General features: G+C 56.0%; 2 protein-coding genes across 2 annotated transcripts in view; one reads left to right on the plus strand and one right to left on the minus strand.

Moving 5' to 3' along the window:
- The first annotated feature begins 1,583 nt into the window (after window positions 1–1,583).
- Window positions 1,584–11,093, plus strand: LOC119931442 (CMP-N-acetylneuraminate-beta-galactosamide-alpha-2,3-sialyltransferase 2-like). The gene is made up of 6 exons (XM_038750087.1): window positions 1,584–1,802; window positions 3,153–3,340; window positions 3,462–3,641; window positions 4,678–4,723; window positions 7,519–7,638; window positions 10,256–11,093. The coding sequence occupies exons 1-6, from the start codon at window positions 1,584–1,586 to the stop codon at window positions 10,421–10,423; spliced, it is 921 nt and encodes a 306-aa protein (XP_038606015.1). The 3' UTR covers window positions 10,424–11,093.
- Window positions 10,679–23,103, minus strand: part of CEP250 (centrosomal protein 250) — a gene marked incomplete at its 5' end in the record, with an annotated part of 45,560 nt that continues 33,135 nt past the window's right edge. The window contains 9 exons of the mRNA XM_038750088.1: window positions 10,679–11,148; window positions 11,549–11,622; window positions 11,764–12,071; window positions 15,395–15,454; window positions 15,589–15,666; window positions 15,839–15,958; window positions 18,263–19,611; window positions 19,772–19,997; window positions 20,165–20,264. Coding sequence (XP_038606016.1) covers window positions 10,679–11,148; window positions 11,549–11,622; window positions 11,764–12,071; window positions 15,395–15,454; window positions 15,589–15,666; window positions 15,839–15,958; window positions 18,263–19,611; window positions 19,772–19,997; window positions 20,165–20,264 — 2,785 coding nt within the window. The remainder of the gene's footprint in view (window positions 11,149–11,548; window positions 11,623–11,763; window positions 12,072–15,394; window positions 15,455–15,588; window positions 15,667–15,838; window positions 15,959–18,262; window positions 19,612–19,771; window positions 19,998–20,164; window positions 20,265–23,103) is intronic.

A 23,103-nucleotide genomic window follows, 5' to 3' on the forward strand; every position in this document is an offset into this window, starting at 1 on the left:
CAGTCTAAAAGGGGGACTGTGGGGGGGAAGTGGGGGAAGCAGTGTGGCTCAGTGGAAAGAGCCCGGGCTTGGGCGTCAGAGGTCACGGGTTCAAACCCCTGCTCCGCCGGGTGTCAGCTGTGTGACTTTGGGCAAGTCACTTCACTTCTCTGGGCCTCAGTGACCTCATCTGTAAAATGGGGATTGACTGTGCGCCGCCCCCGTGGGACAACCTGATCACTTTGTAACCTCCCCAGCGCTTAGAACAGTGCTCTGCACATGGTAAGAGCTTAACAAATACCATGATTATTATTATTAATAATAATCATTAATAATCATTTTAATACGTTTAATATGTTTGGTTTTGTTCTCTGTCTCCCCCTTCTAGACTGTGAGCCCACTGTTGGGTAGGGACTGTCTCTGTATGTTGCCAACTTGGACTTCCCCAGCGCTTAGTACAGTGCTCTGCACACAGTAAGCGCTCAATAAATATGATTGATTGATTGTTGGGTAGGGACTGTCTCTAGATGTTGCCAACTTGGACTTCCCAAGCGTTTAGTCCAGTGCTGTGCACACAGTAAGCGCTCAATAAATGCCATTGATTGATGGATTGATTCTAATCCACCCTCCGGCACTTGTCAGCTGTGTGGCTTTGGGCAAGTCAATTCACTTCTCTAGGCCTCAGTGACCTCATCTGTAAAATGGGGATCAATCAATCGTATTTATTGAGCGCTTACTGTGTGCAGAGCACTGGACTAAGCGCTGGGGAAGTCCAAGTTGGCAACATATAGAGACGGTCCCTACCCAACAGTGGGCTCACAGTCTAGAAGGATGAAGACTGTGAGCCCCACATGGGACAACCTGATCGCCTTGTACCCTCCCCAGCGCTTAGAACAGTGCTTTGCACATAGTAAGTGCTTAATAGATGCCATCATTATTATTATTGGGAGTCAGAGGTCGTGGGTTCTAATCCGCCCCCCGGCACTTGTCAGCTGTGTGGCTTTGGGCAAGTCAATTCACTTCTCTTGGCCTCAGTGACCTCATCTGTAAAATGGGGATCAATCAATCAATCAATCGTATTTATTGAGTGCTTACTGTGTGCAGAGCACTGGACTAAGCGCTGGGGAAGTCCAAGTTGGCAACATATAGAGACGGTCCCTACCCAACAGTGGGCTCACAGTCTAGAAGGATAAAGACTGTGAGCCCCCTGTGGGACAACCTGATCGCCTTGTACCCTCCCCAGCGCTTAGAACAGTGTTTTGCACATAGTAAGTGCTTAACAGATGCCATCATTATTATTTCCGGGGGTGGGGGGCGGTCCCTGAGGTCCAGAGAAGTGAAGGCCGTGGCCTGAGGTCGCCCAGCAGAGCAGCTTCGCCTTTAGTGGTGGGAGTCCTGCCCCATTCGGGGGTCCCGGTGCCCCCCCCCGTTCCCCCAGCTGCTTCTCTGCCCCTGTTTGTTGGGCAGACGCCCCCCCCCCCCCCGCCCCTTGGGGCCCCCCGCCCCCCGCTTCCTCTTCCTGCCAGGCCGGAGCCCGAGCGCCGCCGGGCCTTGCTGCCGGGGGAACTGAGGCCTGGGCCTGGGCCGGGCCCGGGCCCCCAGGGATGCGTCGTGGTCCGGGGGCGCTGTGCCTGGGGGGCGCCGTGCTGTGCCTCTGGCTGGTGGCACCGCGCCGCCCGGCCCGGCCCGGCCGCTGCCCCCCGGCCTGCCCCTGCCTCCGCCAGCCGGGCTCCCCCTGGTTCGACGCCCGCTTTGAGCCGGACGCCGAGCTGCTCCTGGCACCGGACACTGCCCTGCCTGCTTCCGTGCTACGCTGGTGGTTGGTGAGGGGCGGGCCCCGCACCCCCAGTTCTCCGTGCCCCCTTCTTCCTGGGACCCCCAGCTCTCCATGCCCGCGTCCTTCCGGGAGCCCCAACTCTCTGTGCCCACTTCCTCCCAGTCCCCCTCCTTCTTTTCTAGGGCCCCCCAGCTCTCCATGCCCCTTCCTCCCAGGCCCCCCAGCTCTCCCTGGCCCTTTCCTCCCCAACTCCCTCTTTCCGAGCCCCCCCACCCGCCCCCAGCCACACTTTCTCCTCCAGGGCTGCCCAGTTCTCCATGCCCCCTTCCTCCTGGGACCCCCCCAGCCCTCCATGCCCCTTTCCTCCCGGGCCCCTCAGCCCTCCTTCCTCCAGGGCCCCCCCCAGCTCTCCATGCCCACTTCCTCCAGGGCCCCCCAGCTCTCCATGGCCCTTTCCTCCCCAACTCCCTCTTTCCGAGCCTCCCCCCACCCCGCAGCCACACTTTCTCCTCCAGGGCCCCCCAGCTCTCCATGCCCCCTTCCTCCCGGGCCCCCCAGCCCTCCATGCCCTCTTCCTCCCGGGCCCCCCAGCTCTCCATGCCCCCTTCCTCCCGGGCCCCCCAGCCCTCCATGCCTCCTTCCTCCCGGGCCCCCCAGCTCTCCATGCCCACTTCCTCCCAGGCCCCTCAGCTCTCCATGCCCCCTTCCTCCCGGGCCCCCCAGCTCTCCATGCCCCCTTCCTCCCAGGCCCCCCAGCTCTCCATGCCCCCTTACACCCCATCCCTTCTCCCCCAGGGACCCCCAGCTCTCCATGCCCCTTTGCTCCCAGAACCCCCAGCTTTCCATGCCCCTTCCTCCTGGGACTCCCAGCTCTCCATGCCCTCTTCCACCCCATCGCCATCCTTCCAATTCCCCATCATATCTTCTCTTCCCAGGACCCCCAGCTCTCCATGCCCCCTTCCACTCCATCCCCCAATACCTTCTCCCCCAGGGACCCCCAGCTCTCCATGCCTCTTTGCTCCCGGAACCCCCAGCTTTCCATGCCCCTTCCTCCTGGGACTCCCAGCTCTCCATGCCCACTTCCACCCCAACGCCGTCCTTCCAATCCCCCATCAGATCTTCTCATCCCAGGACCCCCAGCTCTCCATGCCACCTTCCTCCTGGGACCCTCAACTCTCCATGCCCCCTGGGGCCCCCAGTTTTCCATGCCCCCTTCCTCCCCGTCCCCCTCCTTCCGAACCCCCCCCCCCCATACGTCCTCCTGAGACCCCCAGCTCCCTCCGTCCTTGAGTTTAGGCCTCCCAACCCCAGCCCGTCCTATGGAGCGGTGGTCGGGGGCGGCCGGGGCGAGTGGCCGAGAGTTGGGCCGAGCCACCCTCCCTCGCCCCCCGGCCAGCGCCTGCAGGGCCGGGGAAACAGGACGGAGTTCGAGGACGCCAAGCGCAGGCTGTTCACGGTCATCCCCGCCCCCAGCCTCCCGGCCGCCAGCCCCACGTGCCACACCTGCGCCGTCGTGGGCAACTCCGGGAACCTGCTGGGCTCCGGACACGGGCCCGCCATCGACCGGCACCGCTCGGTCTTCAGGTGGGCAACGATCCCCGGACGCTGCCCCCTCTCATCCCCCGGTCCCCTCGTGGGCCACCCCCGTTAGGCCCCATTCCCTCGTCCTCTGGCCGTGACCCCGCTGACCCCCGGACCCCCACAGGATGAACCAGGCGCCCGTGCAGGGTTTCGAGGGGGACGTGGGGCAGAGGACGACCCTGCTGCTGCTCTACCCCGAGAGCGCCCGGGACCTGCCCCCGGATGCCCGCTTGCTGCTGCTGCCCCTGAAGACTCAGGACCTCACGTGGGCCGCGGGCGCGCTCACCACGGGAGGGCTCCGACGGTGGGTTCGGGCCCGCGCGGGCCGGGGGAGCGGTGGCTCAGAGAGGGTTGGGGTTAGAGGGCACCATTCAGAGTGAGTTCCCACTCATTCATTCATTCGATCGTATTTATTGAGCGCTTACGGTGTGCAGAGCACTGGACTAAGCGCTTGGGAAGTCCAAGTCGCCAACATCTAGAGACGGTCCCTACCCAACAGCGGGCTCGCGGTCTAGAAGAGGGGGCGGTGGGCTGGCTCCGCCAGTTGTCAGCTGTGTGACTTTGGGCAAGTCACTTCACTTCTCTGGGCCTCAGTTCCCTCATCTGTCAAATGGGGATGAAGACTGCGAGCCCCCCCGTGGGACAACCTGATCACCTTGTAACCTCCCCAGTGCTTAGAACGGTGCTTGGCACATAGTAAGCACTTAATTGACGCCACCATTATTATTATTATATTGCCAACTTGTACTTCCCAAGCGCCTAGTCCAGTGCTCTGCACACAGTAAGCGCTCAATAAATACGATTTTCCCTTCCCCATAGCACCTGTATATATGTATATATGTGTGTACATATTTATTACTCTATTTTACTTGTACAAATCTATTCTATTTTATTTTGTTAGTATGTTTGGTTTTGTTCTCTGTCTCCCCCTTTTAGACTGTGAGCCCACCGCTGGGTAGGGACTGTCTCTCTATGTTGCCAACTTGGACTTCCCAAGCGCTTAGTCCAGTGCTCTGCACACAGTAAGCGCTCAATAAATACGATTTTCCCTTCCCCACAGCACCTGTATATATGTATATATGTGTGTACATATTTATTACTCTATTTTACTTGTACATATCTATTCTATTTTATTTGGTTAGTATGTTTGGTTTTGTTCTCTGTCTCCCCCTTTTAGACTGTGAGCCCGCTGTTGGGTAGGGACCGTCTCTCTATGTTGCCAACTTGGACTTCCCAAGCGCTTAGTACAGTGCTCTGCACACAGTAAGCGCTCAATAAATACGATTGATTGATTGATTGAAGGAAGGACGGCTGACCATCCTCTCTCTCCCCTCCCCCAGCACCTACAGGAGGGTCCGGAGCCGAATCCGTGCGGACAAGGAGAAGGTAGGCGCCCGGGGTGAACGTCGTTAGGGCCGACGTCGCGCTCCTCCTGGAGACACCCGGATGGTGTCGCCGGCCCATTGCTCTTGGGCAGCTTCCCCGGTTGGGTTGGCCTGTTCTCTCAATCAATCAATCAATCAATTGTATTTATTGAGCGCTTACTGTGTGCAGAGCACTGGACTAAGCGCTTGGGAAGTCCAAGTTGGCAACATCTAGAGACGGTCCCTACCCAACAGTGGGCTCACAGTCTAAAAGGGGGAGACAGAGAACAAAACCAAACATACTAACATCATCATCATCATCAATCGTATTTATTGAGCGCTTACTATGTGCAGAGCACTGTACTAAGCACTTGGGAAGTCCAAGTTGGCAACATCTAGAGACGGTCCCTACCCAACAGTGGGCTCACAGTCTAAAAGGGGGAGACGGAGAACAAAACCAAACATACTAACAAAATAAAATAAATAGAATAGATAGGTACGAGTAAAATAAATAAATAGAGTAATAAATATATACAAACATATATACGTATATCCAGGTGCTGTGGGGAAGGGAAGGAGGTAAGATGGGGGGGATGGAGAGGGGGACGAGGGGGAGAGGAAGGAAGGGGCTCAGTGTGGGAAGGCCTCCTGGAGGAGGCGAGCTCTCAGTAGGGCCTTGAATAATAATAATAATAATAATAATGGTAGCATTTATTAAGCGCTTACTATGTGCAAAGCACTGTTCTAAGCGCTGGGGAGGTTACAAGGAGATCAGGTTGTCCCACGGGGGGCTCACAGTCTTAATCCCCATTTTCCAGATGAGGGAACCTTGAAGGGAAGGCCTTGTCCCTCCTCCGGCTTTGGAAATCCGTAAATCCTGGTGGGCCCGACGTCCGGTTCCCGCGGGAGCAAGAGCCGGAGCGCCTCGGGAAGAGGGACGTGGGTCCGCCCGCTCCGATCCCGAGCCGGGTGGGTGGGGAGGGGGCCATGACTTTCTCCCTTTCCTCATCCCCCCCTTCCCAGCCCCACATCCCTTATGTCCGTATCTGTCATTTATTCATTTCTCTTCAGGATCGTCTCCCCCTCTAGACTCTAAGCTCGTTGCGGGCAGGGACCGTGTCTTTAATTTTGCCGTGTTGTCCTCCTCCAGCGTGGCTCAGTGGAAAGAGGCCGGGCTTTGGAGCCAGAGGTGGCGGGTTCCAATCCCGCCTCCGCCACTTGTCGGCTGTGTGACCTCGGGCAAGTCACTTCACTTCTCTGGGCCTCAGTTCCCTCCTCTGGAAATTGGGCGTGAAGACTGGGAGCCCCACGGGGGACAACCTGATCACCTTGTATCTACCCCAGCGCTTAGAACAGTGCTTTTCACATAGGAAGTGCTGAACAAATGCTATTAGAGAAGCAGCGTGGCTCAGTGGAAGGAGCCTGGGCTTTGGAGTCAGAGGTCACGGGTTCAAATCCCGGCTCCGCCAACTGTCAGCTGTGTGACTTTAGGCAAGTCACTTAACTTCTCTGGGCCTCAGTTACGTCATCTGTAAAATGGGGATTAAGACTGTGAGCCCCCTGTGGGACAACCTGATGACCTTGTAACCTCCCCAGTGCTTAGAACAGTGTATATATGTTTGTACATACTTATTACTCTATTTATTTATTTTACTTGTGCATATCTATTCTATTTTATTTTGTTGATATGTTTGGTTTTGTTCTCTGTCTCCCCCTTCTAGACTGGGAGCCCACTGTTGGGCAGGGACCGTCTCTATATGTTGCCAACTTGGACTTCCCAAGCGCTTAGTACAGTGCTCAGCACACAGTAAGCGCTCAATAAATACGATTGATTGATTGATGGGGATTAAGACTGTGAGCCCCCCGTGGGACAACCTGCTCACCTCGTATCTACCCCAGCGCTTAGAACAGTGCTTTGCACGTAGTAAGTGCTTAATAAATGCCAATATTATTATTATTTTTAAAAAAGTGCTTAGTGCAGTTCTCCACACCTAGTAAGCACTCAATAAATACAGTTGGCTGACTAGACCACGGCAGCCGCCCCTACCCACCTGTGGGCCTGGTAAGCGCTTAATAAATTATTATTATTTTTTAAAAAAGTGCTTAGTCCAGTTCTCCGCACCTAGTAAGCACTCAACAAATACAGTTGGCTGACTGGACCACGGCAGCCGCCCCTACCCGCCTGTGGGCCTGGTAAGCGCTTAATAAATGCCATGATTATTATTATTATTTTTTTTTAAAGTGCTTAGTGCAGTTCTCCGCCCCTAGTAAGCACTCAATAAATACGGTTGGCTGACTTGACCACGGTAGCCGCCCCTACCTGCCTGTGGGCCTGGTAAGTGCTTAACAAATGGCATTATTATTATTATTTTTTAAAAAAGTGCTTAGTCCAGTTCTCCGCACCTAGTAAGCACTCAACAAATACAGTTGGCTGACTAGACCACGGCAGCCGCCCCTACCCGCCTGTGGGCCTGGTAAGCCCTTAATAAATTATTATTATTTTTTAAAAAAGTGCTTAGTCCAGTTCTCCGCACCTAGTAAGCACTCAACAAATACAGTTGGCTGACTGGGCCACGGCAGCCGCCCCTACCCGCCTGTGGGCCTGGGAAGCGCTTAATAAATGCCATTATTATTATTATTTTTTTTTAAAAAGTGCTTAGTCCAGTTCTCTGCCCCTAGTAAGCACTCAATAAATACAGTTGGCTGACTAGACCATGGTAGACGCCCCTACCCGCCTGTGGGCCTGGCGTTCATCCCCCGTGGCCGTCCCACCCACCCCCTCGTCACCTCGGCCCCCGCGGCGCGTCCGTCCCGCAGGCGCTGGTCCTGAGCCCCGCGTTCCTCAAGTACATCCACGATCGCTGGATGGGGCGGCAGGGACGATACCCCTCCACCGGCCTTGTGGCCCTGCTCTTCGCCCTGCACACCTGTGACCAGGTAAGAGGAGAATAATAATGACGATGATGGCATCTGTTAGGCGCTTACTATGTGCGGAGCGCTGTTCTAAGCGCTGGGGGGGATACAAGGTGATCAGGTTGTCCCACGGGGGGCTCGCAGCCTTCATCCGCATTTTCCAGATGAGGTCACTGAGGCCCAGAGAAGGGAATCAATCAATCAATCGTATTTATTGAGCGCTTACTATGTGCAAAGCGCTGTTCTAAGCGCTGGGGGGGATACAAGGTGATCAGGTTGTCCCACGGGGGGCTCGCAGCCTTCATCCGCATTTTCCAGATGAGGGAACTGAGGCCCAGAGAAGGGAATCAATCCATCGATCAATCTGTGAGCCCAATGTTGGGTAGGGACTGTCTCTATATGTTGCCAATTTGTACTTCCCAAGCGCTTAGTACAGTGCTCTGCACATAGTAAGCGCTCAATAAATACGATTGATGATTTATTGAGCGCTTACTGTGTGCAAAGCGCTGTTCTAAGCATTGGGGGGGGGATACAAGGTGATCAGGTTGTCCCACGGGGGGCTCACAGCCTTCATCCCCATTTTCCAGATGAGGGAACTGAGGCCCAGAGAAGGGAATCAGTCAATCAATCAATCAATCGTATTTATTGAGCGCTTACTGTGTGCAGAGCACTGGACTAAGCGCTTGGGAAGTACAAGTTGGCAACATCTAGAGACAGTCATCATCAGCATCATCAATTGTATTTATTGAGCGCTTACTGTGTGCAGAGCACTGGACTAAGCGCTTGGGAAATACAAGTTGGCAACATATAGAGACGGTCATCATCATCATCAATCGTATTTATTGAGCGCTTACTGTGTGCAGAGCACTGGACTAAGCGCTTGGGAAGTACAAGTTGGCAACATATAGAGACAGTCATCATCAGCATCATCCATCGTATTTATTGAGCGCTTACTGTGTGCAGAGCACTGGGCTAAGCGCTTGGGAAGTACAAGTTGGCAACATATAGAGATGGTCCCGTCCCAACAGTGGGCTCACAGTCTAAAAGGGGGAAACAGAGAACAAAACCAAACATACTAACAAAATAAAATCAATAGAATAGACAGGTACAAGGAAAATAAATAAAGGGAAGTGACTTACCCAAGGTCACCAGCAGACATGTGGCGGGGTCGGGATTCGAACCCATGACCTCTGACTCCAAAGCCCAGGCTCTTTCCACTGAGCCACGCTGCTTCTCTAATGGAAGGCGTAGTAGAGAATCAGCGTGGCTCATCCTGGCTCCACCACTTGTCACTGTGTGACTTTGGGCAACACGCTTAAAATCTCGGGGCCTCGGTGACCTCATCTGTAAAATGGGGATGAAGACTGTGAGCCCCACGTGGGACAACCTGCTCACCTCGTAGCTACCCCAGTGCTTAGAACAGTGCTCGGCATATGGTAAGCGCTCAACGGATACTTTTATTAGAGAAGCAGTGTGCCTCAATGAAAAGAGCATGGGCTTTGGGATTCAGAGGTCATGGGTTCAAATTCCGGCTCCGCCAATTGTCAGCTGTGTGACTTGGGGCAAGTCACTTAAACTTAAACTTCTCAAGTGCTTAGTACAGTGCTCTGCACACAGTAAGCGCTCAATAAATACGATTGAATGAATGAATGAGTGAACTTAAAATCTCGGGGCCTCGGTGACCTCATCTGTAAAATGGGGATGAAGACTGTGAGCCCCACGTGGGACAACCTGCTCACCTCGTATCTACCTCAGTGCTTAGAACAGTGCTCGGCATATAGTAAGCGCTCAACAGATACCGTTATTAGAGAAGCAGCATGGCTCAATGGAAAGAGCACGGGCTTTGGGAGTCAGAGGTCATGGGTTCAAATCCCGGCTCCGCCAATTGTCAGCTGTGTGACTTTGGGCAACTCACTTAAACTTAAACTTGTACTTCCCAAGCGCTTAGTACAGTGCTCTGCACACAGTAAGCACTCAATCAATACGATTGAATGAATGAATGAGTGAACTTAAAATCGCTGGGCCTTGGTGACCTCATCTGTAAAATGGGGATGAAGACTGTGAGCCCCTCATGGGACAACCTGCTCACCTCCTATCTACCCCAGTGCTTAGAACAGTGCTTGGCATATAGTGAGCGCTCTCAACAGATACCATTATTGGAGAAGCAGCATGGCTCAATGGAAAGAGCCCAGGCTTTGGGAGTCAGAGGTCATGGGTTCAAATCCCGGCTCCGCCAATTGTCAGCTGTGTGACTTTGGGCAAGCCACTTCAACTTGTACTTCCCAAGCGCTTAGTACGGTGCTCTGCATACGATTGAGTGAATGAATGAATGGGCCTCGGTGACCTCACCTGTAAAATGGGGATGAAGACTGTGAGCCCCACGTGGGACAACCTGCTCAGCTCGTATCTACCCCGGTGCTCGGCGTATAGTAAGCGCTTAACACGTACCATTCTTCTTATTAACAGAATCAATCAATTGTATTTATTGAGCGCTTACTGTGTGCAGAGCACTGTACTAAGCGCTTGGGAAGTCCAAGTTGGCAACATAGAGAATATTAGAAGGGAGGGAGGGGGTGGCGGCGGAGGGGCCACAGGCCTCCGTCGGGCCGAGCCGACCCCCGTCCCTTCGCCCTCCCCCAAGGTGTCGGTGTTCGGGTTCGGGGCCGACCTCCACGGAAACTGGCACCACTACTGGGAGAAGAACCGTCACGCCGGGGCCTTCCGCCGCACCGGCGTGCACAGCGCCGAGGCCGAGGCCGGGCTCCTCCGACGGCTGCGGCGAGAGGGCAAGGTCGCGGTATTCGCCTGAAGCGGGCGGGGGGCCCGCACCCGGGGGCGCCGGGATGGCTAGTCCACTGCCCTGTGCCCAGCTGGGTGGGGGGCACCTGCCAGGGAGGCTGCCAAGTTGCGTGTTGTGTGGTGGTGGGGAGGACGGGCGGCCCGTCAAAGGGTCGTGGACGTTTCTCCGCACCTGGGGGTGCTGAGAGCGGGACTGTCAGCCCGGGGTGCTCAATAAACGCCGTCGTCCTCACCCCCTTCCTCGGCCCGGCCTCGTGTGTTGCGGTCAGTCCGGTTTCGGAGCGCGGGATCCGCCGCGACTCCTCCCGGTGGGCTCCGGCCGGGCCTTGGGCTGCCGACGTCCCCGGGACGGGGCGCCGGCCGGGGCGGCAGCGCGGACGTCCAGGCCGAAGAAACGGTGTCCAAGCTTCCCGTCGCCACCGGTACGTCCGTGAGGTCGGGGGTCGCCGATTTTCCCCAGGCCGAAGAGACGGTGTCTAGGCTTCCCGTCGCCGCCGGCACGCCGATTTTCGCCCTCCTCCAGCGGGGCGGCCCGAGGGCCGTGCTTCGTCCCGCGAATTCCCTCGGCACCCGGGCCGGGAACAGCCGTGACCGCAGCGACCCACGGGCTCAACTTCCCCTCGGACCGCGACGGCACTGGAGCAGCCGGGGCTGGGGGCCGCCCATCACGTTTCCCACAGCGTGCCGCACGCGGTAAGCGCCTCTCGCGCGGGCCGTCGCGCTCCTCCGAGACCGCTTGGGAAAGGGGACGGAGTGGGGGGGGTGAGGAGACAGCCCAAGCGCTTAGTACAGTGCTCTGCACACGGTAAGCGCTCAATAAATACGATTGATGCTGATGACTAATTAATGTTAAGCGCTTACGATGTGCAAAGCACTGTTCTAAGCGCCGGGGGGGGGGATACAGTGTGATCAAGTTGTCCCACGTGGGGCTCGCAGTCTTAATCCCCATTTTTGCAGATGAGGGAACTGAGGCTCGGAGAAGTGACTTGCCCAAGGTCACGCAGCCGACTTGCGGTGGAGCCGGGATTCGAACCCCTGACCTCGGGCTCTTTCCACCGAGCCACGCTGCTGCTTTTATGATGATGACGAGGCAGCACCGGGCGAGGGTGACGGTCGACCCCCCGCCCCGACGCACCTCCCACCCACTTCCGCAGCCGGAGCCGGGAACGGGGGGCGACGCGTACCCTGGCAGAGTGAGGACGCTTTATTCTAAAAGGGGGGAGTGGAGCTCCCAAGGCACAAAAGGTAGGGGATTCGGTCCTGGTCGCGAGGTTTCGGGCACGTGTCCCGGCGGGGAACCCGGGCAAGCCCGGGCGCGGGGCGTTGAGGGATGCCAGCGCCTATGCCCACGTCTCCTGGCCCCTCGAGGAGGAGAAGCGGGGGCTTAAGAGGGGCGTGGAGGGGAGCGAGGAAGGGGGTCCCGGGGGAGTCCTGGGCGAGGACGGCGGCGTGGAGCCGGCGCCGAGGGTCAGCGACTCGTCCAGCTTGCGGGCCTGGGCCTCCAGCACGGTGGCGTCGGGGGTCCGGGCCACCGCGGCCAGGGAGTGGGCGAGCTGGTGGTGGAGGCCGGCCAGCTCCCGGCTGGTCTGCGCGCAGCGCGCCACGTAGGCCCCCTTCTGCCGCCGCTCCACTGCCAGCTGCCTCCGCAGCTGGGCCACCTGCCAGGCGGAGACGGGGCACGGGGGGGGGGCACAGGCAGACGACCCTCAGACGGCGGCGGCGGGGGGGATCCCCACCCCGGGCCCGCCGGCCGGAGAGCGTCATCAATCGTATTTATTGAGCACTTACTTTTCATCATCATCATCATCAATCGTATTTATTGAGCGCTTACTATGTGCAGAGCACTGTACTAAGCGCTTGGGAAGTCCAAATTGGCAACATATAGAGACTGTGTGCAGAGCACTGGACTAAGCGCCTGGGAGGTCCAAATTGGCAACATCTAGAGACGGTCCCTGCCCAACAGCGGGCTCACAGTCTTAAAGGGGGAGACGGAGAACTAAACCAAACCTACTGACAAAATAAAATAAATAGAATAGAGATGGACAAGTAAAATAGAGTAATAAATCTGTACAAACATATATGCATATATACAGGTGCTGTGGGGAAAGGAAGGAAGTAAGATGGGGGGATGAAGAGGGGGACGAAGGGGAGAGGAAGGAAGGGGCTCAGTCTGGGAAGGCCTCCTGGAGGAGGTGAGCTCTCAGCAGGGCCTGAGATCGGGGGCGAGGGGGTGCCCGCGCCCACCTCCTGGGCACACAGGCCCGAGACAATAATAAATAACCATAACTACGGCATCTGTTAGGTGCTTACTATGTGCCGGGCACTGCACTAAGCACTGGGGTGGATCCAAGCGACGTGGCTCAGTGGAAAGAGCCCGGGCTTTGGAGTTAGAGGTCAGGGGTTCAAATCCCGGCTCTGCCAATTGTCAGCTGGGTGACTTGGGGCAAGTCGCTTCGCTTCTCTGGGCCTCAGTGACCTCATCTGGAAAATGGGGCTGAAGACTGGGAGCGCCACGTGGGACGACCTGATCAACTTGTAACCCCAGCGCTTAGAACACTGCTTGGCACATAGTAAGCGCTTAGTAAATGTCATTATTATTATCATTACAAGCAGCGTGGCTCAGTGGAAAGAGCCCGGGCTTTGGAGTTAGAGGTCACGGGTTCAAATCCCGGCTCTGCCAATTGTCAGCCGTGTGACTTTGGGCAAGTCGCTTCGCTTCTCTGGGCCTCAGTTCCCTCATCTGGAAAATGGGGATGAAGACTGTGAGCCCCCATGGGATGACCTGATCACCTTGTAACCTCCCCAGCGCTTAGAACAGTGCTTTGAACACAGGAAGCGCTTAATAAATGTCATTATTATTATTATTATTATGATCATTACAAGCAGCGTGGCTCAGTGGAAAGAGCCCGGGCTTTGGAGTTAGAGGTCACGGGTTCAAATCCCAGCTCTGCCAATTGTCAGCCGTGTGACTTTGGGCAAGTCGCTTAGCTTCTCTGGGCCTCAGTTCCCTCATCTGGAAAATGGGGATGAAGACTGTGAGCCCCCGTGGGATGACCTGATCGCCTTGTAACCTCCCCAGCGCTTAGAGCAGTGCTTTGCACACAGTAAGCGCTTAATAAATGCCATCATTAAATCCCGGCTCTGCCAATTGTCAGCTGGGTGACTTTGGGCAAGTCACTTCGCTTCTCTGGGCCTCAGTTCCCTCATCTGGAAAATGGGGATGAAGACTGGGAGCCCCCCGGGGGACAACCTGATCACCTTGTAACCTCCCCAGCGCTTAGAACCGTGCTTTGCACATAGTAAGCGCTTAATAAATGCCATCATTAAATCCCAGCTCCGCCAATTGCCAGCTGGGTGACTTTGCGCAAGCCATTTCGCTTCTCTGGGCCTCAGTTCCCTCATCTGGAAAATGGGGATGAAGACTGGGAGCCCCCCGGGGGACAACCTGATCACCTTGTAACCTCCCCAGTGCTTAGAACCATGCTTTGCACATAGTAAGCGCTTAACAAATGCCATCATTATGATTATTACAAGCAAATGAGGTTGGACACAATCCACTGTCCCACATGGGGCTCCCACTCTTAATCCCCATTTTACAGACGAGGGAACAGAGACAGAGGAAGTGAAATGGCTTGCCTCAAGGTCACACAGCGGACGTGTGGTGGAGCCGGAATCAGAACCTGGGTCCTAATAATAAGAAGAATACTGATATTTGTTTGGCCCTTAGGTCGTGGGTTCTAATCCCTGCTCCGCCACTTAGCTGTGTGACTTTGGGCAAGTCACTCAGCTTCTCTGTGCCTCAGCGACCTCACCCGTCAAATGGGGATGAAGACTGTGAGCCCCGCGTGGGACAACCTGATCACCTTGTAAGCTCCCCAGCGCTTAGAGCAGTGCTTTGCACATAGTAAGCGCTTAATAAATGCCATTATTATTATTATTATGGGCCTCAGTTACCTCATCTGTCAAATGGGGATTAAGACTGTGAGCCCCACGTGGGACAACCTGATCACCTTGTAACCTCCCCAGCGCTTAGAGCAGTGCTTTGCACATAGTAAGCGCTTAATAAATGCCATTATTATTATTATTATTATTATGGGCCTCAGTTACCTCATCTGTCAATTGGGGATGAAGACTGTGAGCCCCACATGGGACAACCTGATCACCTTGTATCCCCCCCCAGCGCTTAGAACAGTGCTCGGCACATAGTAAGCGCTTACTGACTACCATCATTATTATTATTACTACTATGTGTTGAGCACTGTTCTAAGCGCTGGGGTGGATGGAAGCTAATAAAGTCCCACATGGGGTTCACAGTTTTAATCCCCATTTTACAGTTGCGGCAACAGAGGCCTGGAGAAGTTAAGTGGATCGCCCAGGGTCACCCGGCCGATAAGCGGCACAGCGGAGGTTAGAACTCAGGTCCTGATTCTCAGGCCTGTGATAATAATAACAATAATAATGATGGCATTTGTTAAGCGCTTACTATGTGCAAAGCACTGTTCTAAGCGCTGGGGGATACAATGGGATCAGGTTGTCCCACGTGGGGCTCACAGTCTTCATCCTCATTTTACAGAGGAGGTCACTGAGGCTCAGAGAAGTGAAGTGAGTTGCCCAAGGTCACACAGCAGACATAATAATAATAATAATAATGTTGGCATTTGTTAAGCGCTTACTATGTGCAAAGCACTGTTCTAAGCGCCGGGGTGGGGGGGATACAAAGTGATCAGGTTGTCCCATGTGGGGTTCACAGTCTTAATCCCCATTTTACAGATGAGGTCACCGAGGCTCAGAGAAGTTAAGTGACTTGCCCAAGGTCACACAGCAGACATGTGGCAGAGTCGGGATTCGAACCCGTGACCCCGGACTCCAAAGCCCGGGCTCTTTCCACTGAGCCCCGCTAGCCCACGCCGGTTCTTCAACCACACTGCTTCTTCGAGAGATCGCGGGCGGGAATGGGGGGCGGACCCCCCGTGGCCCTTACCTGCTTGCAGAGGGCTGCCACCTGACCCGTGCCCGGCGTGCCCGTCTCCCCGTCTTCTTCCTGCTGAGAAAAGCCCCCCGAGTCCAGCCCTCTGAGGGGTGGCACGGCCAGGCTCCGGGCCCCCTTCCCAAATCTCCCCCGCCCCTCCAAATCCCTTCCCGCCGGACGGAGCGCTCAGGGAGCAGAAGTCCAACCTTTGGGGCGGCCGGGTGGGCATCCCCTGCGGGGTGGCGCGAGGAACTCCTCTTCAGCCTCCTCCGTTCATGCTCCACCTGTGCCCCCCGGCCCCGGGTTCAGCTCCCGTGGGTCCCGGAGCCGGGAAGCGGGACGGGGCAGGGCCGGGAACACCCAACTGCCCCTTCCACCCCCCCAGAAGGGTAGTGGGGCCTGGGCACGGCCGGGAATGGGGTGGGAGCCCCGGGGGGACGGGCTGGCAGTGCCCACCTGCTCCAAAGTGGCCCTCAGCTGGGCATTGTGCCGCTGCAGCCGGTCTCGTTCCTGCTCCAGCCCGGCCACGGCGCGTTGCAGGCCGGCCACCCGCTGCCCCTCTTCCGCTCCCGGGGCCTGCGGACCAAGCGGGGAGAAGGGGAGGCTCACCGGGCGCTGGGCAGGGCCCGCAGGCAGCGGCCTTCCCGGTGGTCTCGGGCTCCCGGCGCTTAGAACGGTGCTTTGCATTATTATTATCATTATTATTATATTTGCATTATTATTTGCATTATTATCATCATCATTACTATTATTATTTTATCATCATTATTTTATTATTATTTTTATTATTATTATTGTTATTGTTATTGTTGTTATTATTATTATTATTATTATTATTATTATTATTATTATTATTATTATTATTATTATTATGCAGGGTCCCGTGCCCGGGGGGGAGCGGAGGGATGTCAGTCCACTCGGTGGGCCCAGTCAGCTCCTCACAGAGGCCCACACGCACTCCGGGTCAGGCTGGGCGGACTTCCTGGAGGCGTCAATTTTGTTGGAACCAGCCCCCGGCGGGAGCACCCCGTTTTATTTAACATAGTATTTGATAAGCACTTACTATGTGTCAGGCACCGCACTATTACTACTAGTAATAATGGCATTTGTTAAGCGCTTACTACGTGCAGAGCACCGTTCTAAGCGTTGGGGGGGATACAAGGTGATCAGGTTGCCCCACGGGGGGCTCACAGTCTTCATCCCCATTTGACAGATAACTGAGGCTCAGAGAATATTAATGATAATAATAATGGCATTTGTTAAGCGCTTACTATGTGCCAAGCACTGTTCTAAGCGCTGGGGAGGATACAAGGTGATCAGGTTGTCCCACGGGGGGCTCACAGTCTTAATCCCCATTTGACAGATGAGGTAACTGAGGCTCAGAGAATAATAATAATAATAATAATAATGGCATTTGTTAAGCGCTTACTATGTGCCAAGCACTGTTCTGAGCACTGGGGAGGATACAAGGTGATCAGGTTGTCCCCCGTGGGGCTCACAGTCTTAATCCCCATTTGGCAGATGAGGTAACTGAGGCTCAGAGAATAATAATAATGGCATTTGTTAAGCGCTTACTATGTGCCAAGCACTGTTCTAAGCACTGGGGAGGATACAAGGTGATCAGGTTGTCCCATGTGGGGCTCACTGTCTTCATCCCCATTTGACAGATGAGGGAACTGAGGCTCCGAGAATAATAATAATGGCATTTGTTAAGCGCTTACTATGTGCCAAGCACTGTTCTAAGCGCTGGGGAGGATACAAGGTGATCAGGTTGTCCCACAGGGGGCTACCAGTCTTCATCCCCATTTGGCAGATGAGGTAACTAAGGCTCAGAGAATAACAATAATAATAATAATAATGGCATTTGTTAAGTGCTTACTATGTGCCAAGCACAGTTCTGAGCACTGGGGAGGATACAAGGTGATCAGATTGTCCCACGTGGGGCTCACAGTCTTCATCCCCATTTTCCCGATGAGGTCACTGAGGCCCAGAGAACTGAAGTGACTTGCCCAAAGTCACCCAGCTGACAAGTGGCGGGGCCGGGATTTGAACCCACCATCTCTGGCTCCCAAGCCCGGGCTCTTTCCACTGAGCCACGCTGCTTCTCAGTTAACTCACTTAACTTCTTAGAGAAGCGAAGTGACTTGCCCGAAGTCACCCAGCTGACAAGCGGCGGAGCCGGGTTTAGAACCCACAACCTCCGACTCCCAAGCCCGGGCTCTTTCCACCGAGCCACGCTGCTTCTCTAAACGCTGGGTTAGATTCAAGCTAATTAACGGGGACGCTGCCCACGTCCCCCTTGGGGCTCGCAGTCTTAATTTCCATTTTTATCATCATCATCATCAATCGTATTTATTGAGCGCTTACTGTGTGCAGAGCACTGGACTAAGCGCTTGGGAAGTACAAGTTGGCAACATATAGACTATGTAGTCTATATATATAGACTACATAGTATCCTATGTAGTACCTATATAGGAGACTATGTAGTCTATATATATAGACTATATATATATACATATATAGACTATATATATATACACACTATATATATATATACACACTATATATATAGACTACATAGTCTCCTATATAGTATCCTACGTAGTACCCATATAGGATATGGGTATGAGCCCACTGTTGGGTAGGGACTGTCTCTATATGTTGCCAACTTGTACTTCCCAAGTGCTTAGTCCAGTGCTCTGCACACAGTAAGCGCTCAATAAATACGATTGATTGATTTAAAGTGAGGTCACCGAGGTGCAGAAAAATTAAGTGATTTGCCCAAGGCCCCCCAGCCTCTCCGACGCCGGGAACCTTGCTGCCACCGCGCCCTCGGGAAAGGGACCTCGCCAGCCCCCCGGGATGCTTTTGGGGACGTACCGACCGCCAGCCCTCCTTCGACGCGGAGTCCTGCGTGAGCGTGGCCGGCGTCCGGGCCCTCTCCCTCCGCTCCATCTCTTGGGCCTCAGTGGGCCTCGGGCAGGTCCTCGTCCGCTCCAGCCCGGCAGCCTCCCCTTCCTCACTTTGGGCCTGGGGGCTTGGAAATCTCCTCTCCCGCTGGGCCCGGACCCACCGGGGGTGAGTCGGGGTCCCCTCCAGCGTCCCCGCGTCCCCCCGGGGGCCCCTTCCCGTCCCCTCCGGCGGCCGCGACGGCCCCCGGCAGGGTCCCGGCTCTCCCCGGTCGAGGAGGGCCCGCTGGCGCTCCGGCTCGCCTGGGCCCCGCCGGAGATGGTCGAGTTGGTCCCGTGAGGCCGGGATGGTCCGCGCTCGCCCCATCGGGGCGGCCCGGGCCTCCTCCTCCTCCTCCGTCTCCGGTTCCCACAGCCCGGCCCTGCCACCCGGCCCTCCGGGGGCCTCCGCCATCGCCGCCTCCTCGGACTCCGCAGACCGGGCTCCCCCGGGGGTCCTCCCGAGGCCCGGCGGGTCTCTCTGGGATGGGATCTCCTGGAGCCTCTCCTCCGGCTCCAGGGCCCAGGGGTCCGGCGCGCCCCTCCGCCTCTCCCCCTGACCCCTCGGTTTCCGGCTCCGGGCTCCCTGGGCCTCCGCCTCCCGACGCCTCTCTTCCCGTTCCAGAGACAAGCGCTCTAGAGTCAAGCGTTCCGGAGAGGCCGGCCGGGTGGCTCCCTGGCTCCGGGCTCCCTGGGCCTCCGCCTCCCGACGCCTCTCTTCCCATTCCAGAGACAAGCGCTCTAGAGTCAAGCGTTCCGGAGAGGCCGGCCGGGCCGCTCCCTGCTTTTCCAGAGCATTGACCTCTTCCATCTGGGTCACGGTGACTCGGTCTCTCTCCTCCGTGCTGGCGGCTGGGGGGGCCCATTCGGCCCTGTCATCTTCCCGCCGTTCCGGTGGGCGGTGGGTCTGCCCTTCCCACTGCCCACCCCCCACCGGCCCCCCAACTCCCCGGCCCGGCCCCGCCCGGGCTCCACTGCCCTCCGCTCTCTCCCGGAGGGCACCGGGCGGAGGGATCAGCTCGTCCTCCATCGTGGTGGGCCCTGGGGCGACATCTGGCTCCGGCCTAGCCGCCGGGCCCCGCGCCCGCCTCCGCTCGTCCACCTCCATCCCCTTGTCCGGGGCCCGGTTGGCCTCCCGCCGGTTCCTCTCCGGGATCCGGTCTGGCTCCGCCGACGCGGCGCCCGATCGGTGGTTCGGCTGGGTGGCCGCCTCTTCCTCCTCCTCCTCGGGCAGGCCGGTCCTCGCGGCCTCCATTGAGCCCGGCCTCTGCTCGGCAACGCCTGTGCCAGTCAGTGGGGAAAGACGGAGACGGGAGCGGGGAGGCCGAGGCCACCGAGGTGGCCGAGAAAGTCACCAGCTTCGCCCTTCCGCACCCTGCCCCGCCTCCCCTCCGGCCTCCAGCCCCGGCTCTCTCGCCCATCCCGGCCGCGTGTCTCTCACCTGCCCCGGCGGGAAGGGGGAGACGGGGGTCCCCGCCAGCGCGGCGCTCGGGCCCGGCCTCCTCAGAGGCCCCGGGGAGTCGGCGGGGGTCAGCCGGCGGGGTCTGCGGTGGACGGCCTCGCCGCCGCTCCCGGGCCGAGACCGCGGTCTGGTCCTCCGCGTCGAGCGGCCGCCGGCCCGGCTGGAGCGGGGTTGGCGGGGCTCCGACCGCGGCGGGCACCCGCACCTGCCAACCATGACTGTCAGCGGGAGGGTGGGGCGGACCAGGGCCACCCACGGTAAGCCCGGGAGGCCCACCCCTTGGACCCAAGGGGAGGGACAAGGGGGTGGGGGTCCTCTGGAGGAAGAGAAACCGAGGCCCCGGGGGAGAGGTGGGGTCCCGGGGGTGGATACCTGGGCCGGGCGCTGCGGCCGCCCATCCCTGGGCTGGGGCCCGTGGCCCTGCAGGCTGCTCGCATCCCTCCGCTCCCGTTCCTCCGGGGCCGGAGCCGAGCTGGGAGACAGGGAGGTGGGATGCACCTCCCCCCAACCCTACCTCCTTCCCCTCCCCACAGCACCTGGGTATATCATCATCATCAATCGTGTTTATGGAGCGCTTACTGTGTGCAGAGCACTGGACTAAGCGCTTGGGAAGTCCAAGTTGGCAACACATAGAGAGAGTCCCTACCCAACGGTGGGCAGAGCACTGGACTAAGCGCTTGGGAAGTCCAAATTGGCAACATATAGAGACAGTCCCTACCCAACAGTGGGCTCACAGTCTAAAAGATATATCATCATCATCATCAATCGTATTTATTGAGCGCTTACTATGTGCAGAGCACTGGACTAAGCGCTTGGGAAGTACAAATTGGCAACATCTAGAGACAGTCCCTACCCAACAGTGGGCTCACAGTCTAAAAGATATATCATCATCATCATCATCAATCGTATTTATTGAGCGCTTACTGTGCGCAGAGCACTGGACTAAGTGCTTGGGAAGTACAAGTTGGCAACATATAGAGACAGTCCCTGCCCAACAGTGGGCTCACAGTCTAAAAGATATATAAGTGCTTAGTACAGTGCTGAGCGCTTAGTCCAGTGCTCTGCACACAGTAAGCGCTCAGTAAATACGACTGAATTGAATTGAATGTTTGCACAGATTCATTACTCCATTCATTTTACTTGTACATTTTACTATTCTATTTATTTTGCTAATGATGTGCATCTAGCTTTACTTCAATCAATCAATCAATCGTATTTATTGAGCGCTTACTGTGTGCAGAGCACTGGACTAAGCGCTTGGGAAGTCCAAGTTGGCAACATATAGAGACAGTCCCTACCCAACAGTGGGCTCACAGTCTACTTCTGTTTATTCTGACGACTTTTTTTTTTTTAATCATCATCATCATCAATCATATTTATTGAGCGCTTACTGTGTGCAGAGCACTGTACTAAGCGCTTGGGAAGTACAAATTGGCAACATATAGAGACAGTCCCTGCACAACAGTGGGCTCACAGTCTACTTTTTTTTTTTGTAATGACATTTATTAAGCGCTTACTATGTGCCAAGCACTGTTCTAAGCGCTGGGGAGTTGACAAGGTGATCAGGTTGTCCCACGCGGGGGCTCACAGTCTTAATCCCCATTTTACAGATGAGGGAGCTGAGGCCCGGAGAAGTGAGGTGACTTGCCCAAGGTCACACAGCTGACAAGTGGCGGCTTGACACCCCTCCACGTGTTTTGTTTTGTCGTCTGTCTCCCCCTTCTAGACTGTGAGCCCGTTGTTAGGTAGGGACCGTCTCTCTATGTTGCCAACTTGAACTTCCCAAGCGCTTAGTCCAGTGCTCTGCACACAGTAAGCGCTCAGTAAATACGATCGAATGTTTTGCTTTGTTGTCTGTCTCCCCCTTCTAGACTGTGAGCCCGTTGTTAGGTTAGGGACCGGCTCTATTTGTGGCCAACTTGGACTTCCCAAGCGCTTGGTCCAGTGCTCTGCACACAGTAAGCGCTCAATAAATACGACTGAATGAATGAAGGAATGAATGAATGCAGGGGGCTGCTGGCGGGAGGAGACCCTCTCTGTCCTCTAGACTCCTTATCCTCCTCCCCTGCCAATTCCAAACCCTAATGGTGGGAACATCTGGACGGCAGCGGCGTCCTACCCCCCGCCCCGTAGTGACCATCTGAGCGGACTCCAGGGTGGTCGACCTTGGGGTGGGTCGGTCTCCCCTCTTCCCCACCTCCATCCCCTGGGGGTGGACCCCCCAACTTGCCCAGAGACCCTCAGCTCCTCACTGTGCCTTGTTCTCCCCCATCATTCATTCATTCAGTCGTATTTATTGAGCGCTTACTGTGTGCAGAGCACTGGACGAAGCGCTTGGGAAGTCCAAGTTGGCAACATATAGAGACAGTCATCATCAGCATCATCAATCGTATTTATTGAGCGCTTACTGTGTGCAGAGCACTGGACTAAGCGCTTGGGAAGTCCAAGTCGGCAACATCTAGAGCCGGTCCCTACCCGACAGCGGGCTCACGGTCTAGAAGGGGGAGACGGACGACAAAACAAAACACGGGAACGGGTATCAAGTTGTACAGTTAGGGTTGCACTGTACTCTCATTCATTCATTCTATCGTATTTATTGAGCGCTCACTGTGTGCAGGGCACTGTCCTAAGCGCTTGGGAAGTCCAAGTTGGCAACACAGAGAGACGGTCCCTACCCAACAGTGGGTTCACTTCACTCCTCTGGGCCTCAGTTCCCTCGTCTCTCAAATGGGGATGAAGACCGCGAGCCCCACGTGGGGCAGCTTGATCACCTCGTATCCTCCCCAGCGTTTAGAACAGTGCTTCGCACATAGTAAGCGCCTAATAAATACCATTATTATTAGAACAGTGCCTCGCACATAGTAAATACCTAATAAATATCAGTATTATTATTATTCGCACTGCCATGATTACGAGAATTATGCCGTGCTGCCTCGGGGTGGGGAAGCGAGAGGCAGGTAGGTCGCTCACACCGCCGACCCCCGGCCCACGTCTTTTTCCTGGCCCGGAATGCCCCCAATCCCTCCGCACATCCGCCAAGCTGGCTCTCTTCCTCCCTTCCAAGCCCTACTGCAAGCTCACCTCCTCCGGGAGGCCTTCCCGGACTGGGCCCCCCTTTTCCTCTCACCCTACCTCCCCACAGCACCTATATATGTTCCGATTTATAACGCTGTTTTACTTGTACATATTTACCATTCTATTTATTTTACTTTAATATGTTTTGTTTTGTCGTCTGTCTCCCCCTTCTAGACCGTGAGCCCGCCGCTGGGTAGGGGCCGTCTCTATTTGTGGCCAACTTGGACTTCCCAAGC

The sequence above is a fragment of the Tachyglossus aculeatus genome, chromosome 8, assembly GCF_015852505.1.
Source record: "Tachyglossus aculeatus isolate mTacAcu1 chromosome 8, mTacAcu1.pri, whole genome shotgun sequence".
In the NCBI taxonomy this organism is placed as follows: domain Eukaryota; kingdom Metazoa; phylum Chordata; class Mammalia; order Monotremata; family Tachyglossidae; genus Tachyglossus; species Tachyglossus aculeatus.

Coding starts and splice junctions, on each gene's coding strand:
- LOC119931442 (XM_038750087.1), top strand. CDS start 1,584: ATGCGTCGTGGTCCGGGGGCGCTGTGCCTGGGGGGCGCCGTGCTGTGC. Junction 4,724..7,518: donor TCCGTGCGGACAAGGAGAAG/GTAGGCGCCCGG, acceptor TCCGTCCCGCAG/GCGCTGGTCCTGAGCCCCGC. Junction 7,639..10,255: donor CCCTGCACACCTGTGACCAG/GTAAGAGGAGAA, acceptor CCCTCCCCCAAG/GTGTCGGTGTTCGGGTTCGG.